The sequence below is a fragment of the Rhinichthys klamathensis genome, unplaced genomic scaffold, assembly GCF_029890125.1.
Source record: "Rhinichthys klamathensis goyatoka isolate OS25496 unplaced genomic scaffold, OSU_Roscu_1.1 h1tg000369l_1, whole genome shotgun sequence".
Taxonomy (NCBI): domain Eukaryota; kingdom Metazoa; phylum Chordata; class Actinopteri; order Cypriniformes; family Leuciscidae; genus Rhinichthys; species Rhinichthys klamathensis.
The window spans coordinates 1,801,607-1,814,067 of NW_026606877.1; the positions used below are offsets into that span (position 1 = coordinate 1,801,607).

The 12,461-nt window shown below is 41.3% G+C and overlaps 1 protein-coding gene across 1 annotated transcript in view; it reads right to left on the reverse strand.

Annotated features, from left to right (window-relative positions):
* Positions 1-12,461, reverse strand: part of vcana (versican a) — a 49,304-nt gene that overhangs the window by 6,237 nt on the left and 30,606 nt on the right. The window contains exon 5 of the mRNA XM_056233378.1: positions 651-764. Coding sequence (XP_056089353.1) covers positions 651-764 — 114 coding nt within the window. The remainder of the gene's footprint in view (positions 1-650; positions 765-12,461) is intronic.

Sequence of the window (12,461 nt, forward strand, 5' to 3'; positions counted from 1 at the left end):
TTCTGAAATGCCTGAGCAAAGTCTTTTGTCAAAGTGGTTCGGTAAAATTATCTTCCCGAACTCTCTTACACGACTGTGTTCCCAAACATCAGCATCTGCCTCCGAAAGCAAGATAGATAACACATGTATTGCGTTTCGTCTGCGCGCTCTGAGATGCAAGTAATTTATTATATACGAAAATTATTATATACAGCAGCTTCTCCTACTTTTCTTAGTGATATTTAGCGCCAGTTTATCAGGAAGTGACAATTTTGTTCTCTTCGACTCGCTGGATTGAAACGGTGCTTCATTAGCAAATGTTTTATGCGATATTCCAATTTTGCACATAAGTTAAAATCCGAACTTTGGATGGAAAAAAAACTGTTGGCATGTATTTGGTGGGAAATTAATGGTTTACATAATTTGCCTTGACCTATTTATGCCATGTCCATAAACAGAGTAAAGAAGGTCCAGCATTATAGTGACAGACTTTGCTCAAACTATCAGATTCTTCTTCTGCGCAGAACAGCATTGCCGAAGCACAACGTAAACAAAAATAAACAAGGTTGCAAGTAACATGCAATTTCATGTTTCGGCCACAGATGGCAACAGAGAGACCAAAGTTATGCAGTGCACTTTTAATAAATAAATAAAATATCACTGCAGCTTACCCATTTCACAGTGTTCACCACTGTATCCAGGTGGACAGCTGCAGATCTGAGCACTGCCTATTTTTGCACAAGAACCGCCATTCAAGCAAACATCATCAGAACAGGAGTGAACACCTGCAGTAAGAGGGAAGATATAGGCATGCCATTGTGCATATGAAAAACAAGTATATTGATATAGGTATAGAAAGTACAGTAGCCTATAAATTATGTTAAATTTATTTTTAAAACAGTGTTTACATCCTACCTGGAATATCTACTGTTTGCCCGATCATTGTGTATGCAAGGTCTTCTGCACTGCTTTCATTCTGTGACCGTGGGGGTGAGCTTTCAACCAAAGTGGCCTCAGAAACATCTTCATGAGAAGCAAATGGTGGAGTCTCACTCGGAGTTGTAGGCACTGATGATGACATCTGATCTTCTGTTTCTTGAATAGGAATTTCAGTTGCAAGAGTTACAGCTTCCTCAATCTGACCAGCTGCCTCTTGTTTGCTTGAGGCAGTTTCCTTACTGACAATCTTTACATCAGTCTCATGTGTCAGAGGTATAGGTGACATTGTTGCAGTGGACAGAATAACTGCCTGAACCTGATGAGATGATGGGATATCTGTGATAACTAAATCCTCCTCTGAACTGCTTTTCAAGCTACTGGAAGTTACAGAACCATCATATTGAGTTTGTGTAGTGGTCCTGAATTCTGTGTCATTTTGTTCGGGTTGGGTTGTATGTTCAACTCTTCCTTCTTCCAATGATTTTTCTTCACTTAAAGAAGCAGAACTTGGTTTATCTGTGACATCAAAAAGTCTTGTTGTGATGAGATGCTTATTGGATGAGACTGTGTTTACCTGCCCAGACATGCTTCTATCTGAACCACTTGTTCCACTGGTTGGTGAGCTGGTTAGTGAAGCATCACTCTCAGTTCTTGAGACACTCTCAATATCTGGTTGCATGGTTATCTCAAAGCTTTTTTCAGTGTCAAGATGAGAGGTGGTCTCGGTATTCAAAACTTCTGCTTGTGTGTTTCCATCAATATTTGTTGCACTATCCTCAGGTTTTGTAGAGATCTCAATGCCAATGTAAATTTTTGATTGTGAAATGGTCTCAAATATAGTCTCAACTTCAGACTGTGAAGTGGACTCAAAACCAGTCTCAACATAAGGCTGTGAGGTGGTCTCAAAGCTTGTCTCAAAATTAGACTGTGATGTGGTCTCAAAATCAGTCGCAACATCAAGCTGTGAGGTGGTGAAGCTCTTCACCCCTACAGGTTTGGTGATGTCATCAATGCTGGTCATATCTTCTGAGCTAATGTCTAAGGCAGTCTTATTCTCAATGTCTGTTTTGTTCATGAAATCTGGTATGGACTCAACTTTGTAAGGTTCAGTTTTTGTGTCATAATCTATTACATCGTCTTTCCCTTCCTCAGAGAAAAGCGGAGTTTCTGTTTTGTCACTCAGACCTGGTATGGATGTAGATGAAGGAGACCCCACTAATGTTACTATGTCCGTAGTCATGTTAATTATTGATGCAGATATACGAGGTGTGGGAATGGTTGTTGATGGCAACGGCACATCTTCATCCGTCATAGTGTCTGTGTTGGGTTTATGTGTCACTGTCATCTCAGACAAAGCTTGCTGATATGGATCCCCATCAGTTACTGTGATTGCTTCAGGCAAGGCGGTCACAAACACAATATCAGTCTCCACAGATGTTGAAACTGAATCATCTGCAGCTGTTAAATGAGAGTCTGTTGAATCAGACAGTCCTATAAACATTTCAATAGTTTGATCACCTGAGCCATCATCTGTTAAAGAAAATAATGCACTTGTGGTTTCCTCTGAAATTCCAGATGAAATATCTGTGTTTGTTAATTCACTTCCCTGAATTACCTTATCAGAAGTGGGACTACTTGATTCAATGGCATCAACATTTGTGATGTCTAATGTTTCCTCTGTGTCAGCTGTTAAATCATTAACATATGTTACTGCTGTTTCAGTGTGTGTACTTGCAGTGGTCTTGGCAGGTTCAGCCATGCTAACACTTTCTAAATCCATAAGTACTGAATCTGTGGCAGACGTTTGATCTGAATCAGTATGGAAGGATGCAGTGCTTTTTAAATCTGATACTGGAGAGACTGACTGTTCTGAGTCTGTGATTTCATCTGAATGTTGAGTAGAAACATTCACACCAGAAATTGATGAGGCAGATGTTGCATCATTTCCAGTAAAGTAAATTGATTCTTCAGGTGAAACAGAATCAACATATAGAGAACTACTTGTAACAGCAAGGGTTGAAGTGAAACGGTGACTGGACATAGTTGTTTGAACTGGTTCATATAGGTCTGTTAGTTCACTTGAAGCTTCCACCTCTAAAGATATTGTATGAAGGGGTAGAGGTGTTGTCTTTCTTTCTAGGGCTGTTGGTGACATTGTTTCCGTTCTGGTCTTGGAAGCCTGTGTTGATAGGGTCTGAATGTTTAGAACATCCTCAGATTGGTGCTCTTCAGCTGAAACTATGTCTATGAATCTGTCTGTGGACACTTGAGATGATTTGGGGGTTAAAGTAGATGTTTTCACATTATAATCTTTAGTAGACACAGTGTCTCTCGAGAAGTCGTCAGTCAGTGTCTCCATTGTAAATTGTTTGGATTCTGTGGAGGTCTGAAGATCTATTGTGTGTTCATTTACATCAGCATCAGTAGCCTCAGGAGTTTCTGTTTGTGTTGCTTGTGTTTCCTCATCTACATATGTTGAACTGCTCTGCAGGATGTCTGGGGTTGATGTTGTTTGTTGAACTATAAACTCATCTGTGGAGGTTCCAAATGGCGCATGTAACTGAGGTAACTCAGTGCCATCCATTCCAGATCCTTCTGGTTCTTCTGTCATTATGCCTGAGGGATGTGGCATCATGGAAATTGGGATTACTCCACCTGCTTCTTCTGTTACAATTGTAGGGGCAAAAGGTGAAGACTGCTCTAAAACAGACATAGTATCTGCATCAAGGATAATTTCATCCTTAGTGATAACATCTGGTTTGATGCTATGATCTATCATACTCTCTGTTACAGCTGAAAACAGCATATCTTCATCTTCCTCCTCCCCTGTGAATATTAAGACAGGGCTTGTTGGAGGGACTTGCTGATCAGCATTGTCCTTAGAGAAGACAGATGGAGTAGGGGTGGACACAGGACCTTGAGATGTCACTAAAGAAGGCAATATAGTGTGGCTGGTTACCACATCAGAATGTGTTTCAGGAGCAGTAAAGCTAGTGGCTGTTGACTCTGAGACAGAACCACCAGAAGGTTCCTTCTCTGTCTGTGCTGTCTCTGAGACCAGAGTGAAACCTTCAGCATTTGAGCTTGATAACACACTCTGCATTTGAGGTGTCGTGGTTCTGTGTGAAACAACTTTGTATGTACTGTATTGTCCACCTCTGACTGAGCTAATGGATGTAATGCTAATGGTTGTTTCTTTCATTTTTGAGACCAAAGGTGACGATGTCACAGGAGTTGTGTCATCACCTGATCCATAATCTTCTGCTCCATCCCACTCTGTTGAGTGTTCCCCACTGCCATCCTCTGAAAGTGAAGTTGTAAATGTTACAGTTGACAGGGTCGAGCTCAGGGATGAGGGAAATTGGGATAAAGTTGACTGATGTATGAAGTCTGTACTGCCAGTGAAAGATGCAGCACTTGAGAATCCTGCTTTCTCCTCAGTTTCATAAACTTCTGCCTCATCAGTTCTTACAGTTAGGTCATCATATGACTTAGTTGTTGCTGTTTTAGATATCGCATCAGTAGGATCTTCAGGTGAGGAAAATTCCTTGTCATATTCTGTGGTTAATAATGAAAACCCATTGAAGTTGATTTCTGGAGTACTTGGCTGTAAGGAACTTGTTTGTGTCTCTGAAACTGATGAAGCTTTAGATGTGCTTGACACTACTGCAACAGGTGCAGCTTCAGTTCTCTGTGGTTGTGTCTCAAGACCTGCTGGGGATATTTCACCACCAGAGCCAGTATCTTGATCAACTTCACTTTCAGCTGTGATTTCACTACTTGCAGTAGATGAGGATTTCACTGCTGTTTGGACTGTGCTATACAGTAATGTTGATTCAGTTGTGAAGGATGTGGAATGGGAGGAACCAGAAAAACTCACTGGCTCCGACGTGCGGTTAGCCTCACTGATTTCCACCTTATCTGTGGCCACATTATAATTATCATAGATTTCAGCTGTTGGACTCACTCTGTCCTCCTCACCAGAACCCTCTTGGTGAGTGGTTTCCTGGTCATCTTCAACAATACCAGAGCCCTCTCTGTCTACAAAGGTAGATGTAATGGAGCTCAAACTTTGTGTTATAGTGATGTCCCTGTCAAGTTCTGTAAAGCCAGTGTTGGTTATACGAACTGTAGGAGAACCAGTCTGCATTTTTATGGCTGCTGATGAAACATGCATGATAGGGGACTCCCCTGATCCTTCATCATCTGTTGTGTCATCCTCTGAATCTACAGATGAGATTGTTGTGTGCTTGCTAAGGCTTTTGCTAGAAGATGGGGTAAACATTGTTCTTGTCCTGAGAGGAGCTGAAGTCGCTTCGTAACTTTCAGTGACTGTTGATGTTTGGCTGTGCTTAAAATAACCAGGCGTTGTTTGGATAGCTGGAGGTACAGTGTGGCCAGATTCAGCTGTTGCCCCTGAAGTGTGGCTAGGTTTACTTGATCCAATTGCAGTATGACTTGATTCTGTGGTGTGACTAGTAAACTGTGTCAATTCTGTAATAGTATGAGAAGGTCTGGAAGACACTGGGGCTGTCTGGGTGGCAACAACATACTCTGTGAATCTTGTACTAACAGGCTGTGTTGTTGTGTAACTTGATTCTTTTTCAGTTGTTAAGGAGACAATCTCTTTTTGAGATGTCATGACCTCTTGACTTGTGACTGATCTAGCTTCTCCACTCACAGTTGTTTTAACATCTATTCTTGCAGTTATATTTTCTGATGGCTCCACTCCAAAATCAGTAATTGACTCAAAACCAACAACAGTTGTCTTGTCCTCTGATGGTGTAACTTGGGGAGGAATCGATTCTACAACAGCAGAAGATATTTCACCAGAGCCACCATCTTCAACCACTTCATTTTCAGAAAGGTCTCCACGGCCTTGTTCAGAAGATGAGTCTGTATCCACTGTTTGGACTGTGCTAGAAAACAATTCTGTTGTGGATGATGTGGAATGTGAAGAACTTTCATACCTCACTGGTTCTGATGTTTGATCAGTCTCATGAATTTCTGCCTCATCAGTGGCTACAATATAATGATCATATGATTTTGTTGTTGGTGTAATCCTGTCTTCATCACTTGAAACCTCTTGTTGAACTGTTTTCTCTAAGATGGTAGAGGGAAATGTGGAGAGGGATTCTGTTTGATGTCTCTCTGTTGGCTGAACTCTTGGGATCTCTGCATGAGTTAAAGTCCACACTGAGCTTGCATTTGTCATGTCAATAGAAGGTATTGTGGTAAGGGTTAGTGTGGCAGCTTGCTCTGTTTGCATTTTTACAGAAGCTGTATTGCTGCTGATTTCATCATCTGATTTAATTGTAATATGAAGTGATGAGCTTGTTGTGAATTCTTTACCAAACGTATGAGAGGTGTCATCTCCTGAACCATCATACTCTGAAGATGGCAAAATGGAGGCTAAACTTGACAGTGACAGAAAATCTTTGGATGTTGTCCCCTTTGGTAGCATTGTACTTTGTACAAAATGTCCAGTCTGAGCATAGGAGAACAGAGTCTCTGAAACATTAGTGACGGTAGATTCGGATGGTTTTGCTGACAGCTTTTTGTCCTCCAACACAGTCGCTGTTGCCTTATGTGATGTGATATCTTGACTTGTGACTGTTCGTCTGCTTGAGACCCCAGTGCTCAATGTAAATGTATGTTCTGTGCTTGTAGCGTCAGCATCTGTTGAGCTGGACACTGAGAATGTTTCTGCTGTGTCAGGTGTTGTAGTGAATTCTTGGTCTGATTTGGTTGTGCTGTACGATGGAGAACCTGATGTCATAAATTCTTTGACAAACATGTCATCAGAGGTGTCATCTCCTGAAGCTTCAGACTCTGTGGGCAGCAAAACTGAAGCAAAACTTGAGAGTGACAGTGCATCTTTTACTGTTGTTTTCTCTGAGGTCAATGTGCTTGTGGCAGTGGTTTCAGATAATTTCTCATTCAAATGTCCAGGCCAAGCAGAAGAGAAAATAGCCTCTGAAACATCAGTGATGGTAGACTCAGATGGTTTTGCTGACAGCTCTTTGTCCTCCATCACCGTGGCTGTGGTTGTTGCTCTAGGTGAAGTAACATCTTGACTTTTGACTGTCCTTCCTGTTGAGACCCCAGTGTTCAATGATGTAAATGTATGTACGGTACTAGTTAAAGTAGAATCAAGAGTGGAAACAGGTTCTCTACTATGTGTCTCAGTTGTCTGGTCTCTTGTAGCCACTGCATCTAATGAGCTGGATAATGAGATTGTTCCTGTGGTTTTGGTGAGTTCTTGGTCTGATTTGCTTGAGGAGCTTGGTGACAGCACATGTTTGCCAGTTGTCATCTCTGAGGTCATTGCGACAGTGCTTTCAGATAATTTCTTATCTATATGTTCAGCCTGAGCAGAGGAGAAAAGAGTCTCTGAAACATGAATGATGGTGGACTCAGAAGGTTTTGTTGACTGTGCTTTGTCCTCCATAACAGTCACTGTGGTTGTTGCTGTACCTGAAGTAACATCTTCACTTGTGACCGTTTGCCCTGTTGAGTGCTCAGTGCTCAGTGATGTTAATGTATGTACTGTGATTGATGAAGTAGAGTCAAGAGAGGAAACGGGTTCTTTACTATGTGTCTCAGTTGTCGGATCTAGTGATCCTACAGCATCTGAAGAGATGGACACTGAGATTGTTTCTGTTGTGTCAGACATTGTTTTAGTGAGATCTTCATCTGATTTTGTTGTAGTATGAAATGAGGAACTGGTTGACAAATCTTTGCTAAACATTTCAGAGGTGTCATCTCCTGATGCTTCAGACTCTGTTGATGGCAAGCTTGAAAAAAAACTTGTCGGTGACAACAAATCTTTTCCAGTTGTCCTCTCTGAGTCCATTGTGACAGCGCCTTCAGATAATATCTTGTCTAAATGTTCAGTCTGAGCAGAGGAGGAAATTGGCTCAGAAACATCAATGGTGGTGGACTCAGATGGTTTTGATGACAGCTCTTTGTCCTCCATAACAGTCACTGTGGTTGCTGCTGTATGTGAAGTAACATCTTGACTTGTGAATGTTTGTCCCGTTGAGTGCTCAGTACTCAGTGATGTTAATGTATGTACTGTGCTTGATGATTTAGAGTCAAGAGAGGAAACAGGTTCTCTACTATGTGTCTCAGTTGCCTGATCTTGTGTAACTAAAGTATCTGATGAGGTGGACACTGAGATTGTTTCTGTTCTGTCAGACGGTGTTTTAGTGAGATCTTCGTCTGATTTTGTTGTAGTATGAAGTGAGGAACTGGTTGACAAATCTTTGCTAAACATTTCAGAGGTGTCATCTCCTGATGCTTCAGACTCTGTTGATGGCAAGTTTGAAAAATAACTTGACTGTGACAGCAAACCTTTGGCAGTTGTCATATCTGAGGTCACTGTGACTGTACTTTCAGAAAATGTCTTGTCTAAATGTTCAGTCTGAGCAGAGGAGAAAAGAGCCTCTGAAACATTAATGATGGTAGACTCAGATGGTTTTGATAACAGCTCTTTGTCCTCCATCATAGTCACTGTGGTTGGTGCTGTATGTGAAATAACATCTTGACTTGTGACTGTTCTTCCTGTTGAGACCCCAGTGTTCAATGATGTAAATGTATGTAGGGTACTAGTTACAGTAGAGTCAAGAGTGGAAACAGGTTCTCTACTATGCGTCTCAGTTGTCTGATCTCCTGTAGCCACTACATCTGATGAGCTGGACACTGAGATTTTTCCTGTGGTTTTGGTGAGTTCTTTGTCTGATTTGCTTGATATGTACACTGAACTAGTTGTTGTGAAATCTTTGCTAAACATATCAGAGGTGTCATCTCCTGATGCTTCCGACTCTGTTGATGGCAAGCTTGAAAAAATACTCGGGGACAGCAAATCTTTACCAGTTGACATCTCTGAGTTCATTGTGACAGCGCTTTCAGATAATGTCTTGTCTAAATGTTCAGTCTGAGCAGAGGAGGACAGTGTCTCTGAAACATCAATGATGGTGGACTCAGATGGTTTTGATAACAGCTCATTGTCCTCCATAACAGTCACTGTGGTTCCTGCTGTATGTGAAGTAACATCTTGACTTGTGAATGTTTGTCCCGTTGAGTGCTCAGTACTCAGTGATGTTAACGTATGTACTGTGCTTGATGAAGTAGAGTCAAGAGAGGAAACAGGTTCTCTACTATGTGTCTCAGCTGTCTGATCTTGTGTAACTAAAGTATCTGATGAGGTGAACACTGAGATTGTTTCTGTTATGTCAGATGGTGTTTTAGTGAGATATTCGTCTGATTTTGTTGTAGTATGAATTGAGGAACTGGTTGACAAATCTTTGCTAAACATTTCAGAGGTGTCATCTCCTGATGCTTCAGACTCTGTTGATGGCAAGCTTGAAAAAAAACTTGTCGGTGACAGCAAACCTTTGGCAGTTGTCATCTCTGAGGTCATTGTGACTGTACTTTCAGAAAATGTCTTGTCTAAATGCTCAGTCTGAGCAGAGGAGAAAAGAGCCTCTGAAACATTAATGATGGTGGACTCAGATGGTTTAGCTGACAGCTCTTTGTCCTCCATCATAGTCACTGTGGTTGGTGCTGTATGTGAAATAATATCTTGACTTGTGACTGTTCTTCCTGTTGAGACCCCAGTGTTCAATGATGTAAATGTATGTAGGGTACTAGTTACAGTAGAGTCAAGAGTGGAAACAGGTTCTCTACTATGCGTCTCAGGTGTCTGATCTCCTGTATCCACTGCATCTGATGAGCTGGACACTAAGATTTTTCCTGTGGTTTTGGTGACTTCTTGGTCTGATTTGCTTGTTAAGTACAATGAACTAGTTGTTGTGAAATCTTTGCTAAACATGTCAGATGTGTCATCTCCTGATGCTTCCAACTCTGTTGATGGCAAGCTTGAAAAAATACTCTGGGACAACAAATCTTTACCAGTTGTCATCTCTGAGTTCATTGTGGCAGCGCTTTCAGATAATGTCTTGTCTAAATGTTCAGTCTGAGCAGAGGAGGACAGTGTCTCTGAAACATCAATGATGGTGGACTCAGATGGTTTTGATAACAGCTCATTGTCCTCCATAACAGTCACTGTGGTTGCTACTGTATGTGAAGTAACATCTTGACTTGTGAATGTTTGGCCCGTTGAGTGCTCAGTACTCAGTGATGTTAATGTATGTACTGTGCTTGATGATGTAGAGTCAAGAGAGGAAACAGGTTCTCTACTATGTGTCTCAGTTGCCTGATCTTGTGTAACTAAAGTATCTGATGAGGTGGACACTGAGAGTGTTTCTTTTCTGTCAGACAGTGTTTTAGTGAGATCTTCGTCTGATTTTGTTGTAGTATGAAGTGAGGAACTGGTTGACAAATCTTTGCTAAACATTTCAGAGGTGTCATCTCCTGATGCTTCAGACTCTGTTGATGGCAAGTTTGAAAAATAACTTGACTGTGACAGCAAACCTTTGGCAGTTGTCATCTCTGAGGTCATTGTGACTGTACTTTCAGAAAATGTCTTGTCTAAATATTCAGTCTGAGCAGAGGAGGAAAGTGTCTCTGAAACATCAATGATGGTGGACTCAGGTGGTTTTGATAACAGCTCTTTGTCCTCCATAACAGTCACTGTGGTTGCTGCTGTATGTGAAGTAACATCTTGACTTGTGAATGTTTGTCCTGTTGAGTGCTCAGTACTCAGTGATGGTAATGTATGTACTGTGCTTGATGATGTAGAGTCAAGAGAGGAAAGAGGTTCTCTACTATGTGTCTCAGTTGTCTGATCTTGTGTAACTAAATTATCTGATGAGGTGGACACTGAGATTGTTTCTGTTATGTCAGACGGTGTTTTAGTGAGATCTTCGTCTGATTTTGTTGTAGTATGAAGTGATGAACTGGTTGACAAATCTTTGCTAAACATTTCAGAGGTGTCAGCTCCTGATGCTTCAGACTCTGTTGATGGCAACCTTGAAAAGAAACTTGACTGTGACAGCAAACCTTTGGCAGTTGTCATATCTGAGGTCATTGTGAATGTACTTTCAGAAAATGTCTTGTCTAAATGTTCAGTCTGAGCAGAGGAGGAAAGTGTCTCTGAAACATCAATGATGGTGGACTCAGATGGTTTTGATAACAGCTCTTTGTCCTCCATAACAGTCACTGTGGTTCCTGCTGTATGTGAAGTAACATCTTGACTTGTGAATGTTTGTCCCGTTGAGTGCTCAGTACTCAGTGATGTTAACGTCTGTACTGTGCTTGATGAAGTAGAGTCAAGAGAGGAAACAGGTTCTCTACTATGTGTCTCAGCTGTCTGATCTTGTGTAACTAAAGTATCTGATGAGGTGGACACTGAGATTGTTTCTGTTATCTCAGACGGTGTTTTAGTGAGATCTTCGTGTGATTTTGTTGTAGTATGAAGTGATGAACTGGTTGACAAATCTTTGCTAAACATTTCAGAGGTGTCATCTCCTGATGCTTCAGACTCTGTTGATGGCAAGCTTGAAAAAAAACTTGACAGTGACAGCAAACCTTTGGCAGTTGTCATCTCTGAGGTCATTGTGAGTGTACTTTCAGAAAATGTCTTGTCTAAATGTTCAGTCTGAGCAGAGGAGAAAAGAGCCTCTGAAACATTAATGATGGTAGACTCAGATGGTTTTGATGACAGCTCTTTGTCCTCCATCATAGTCACTGTGGTTGGTGCTGTATGTGAAATAACATCTTGACTTGTGACTGTTCTTCCTGTTGAGACCCCAGTGTTCAATGATGTAAATGTATGTAGGGTACTAGTTACAGTAGAGTCAAGAGTGGAAACAGGTTCTCTACTATGCGTCTCAGTTGTCTGATCTCCTGTAGCCACTACCTCTGATGAGCTGGACACTGAGATTTTTCCTGTGGTTTTGGTGAGTTCTTGGTCTGATTTGCTTGTTAAGTACACTGAACTAGTTGTTGTGAAATCTTTGCTAAACATATCAGAGGTGTCATCTCCTGATGCTTCCAACTCTGTTGATGGCAAGCTTGAAAAAATACTCGGGGACAGCAAATCTTTACCAGTTGACATCTCTGAGTTCATTGTGACAGCGCTTTCAGATAATGTCTTGTCTAAATGTTCAGTCTGAGCAGAGGAGGAAAGTGTCTCTGAAACATCAATGATGGTGGACTCAGATGGTTTTGATAACAGCTCTTTGTCCTCCATAACAGTCACTGTGGTTGCTGCTGTATGTGAAGTAACATCTTGACTTGTGAATGTTTGTCCCGTTGAGTGCTCAGTCCTCAGTGATGTTAATGTCTGTACTGTGCTTGATGAAGTAGAGTCAAGAGAGGAAACAGGTTCTCTACTATGTGTCTCAGCTGTCTGATCTTGTGTAACTAAAGTATCTGATGAGGTGGACACTGAGATTGTTTCTGTTATGTCAGACGGTGTTTTAGTGAGATCTTCGTGTGATTTTGTTGTAGTATGAAGTGATGAACTGGTTGACAAATCTTTGCTAAACATTTCAGAGGTGTCATCTCCTGATGCTTCAGACTCTGTTGATGGCAAGCTTGAAAAAAAACTTGACGGTGACAGCAAACCTTTGGCA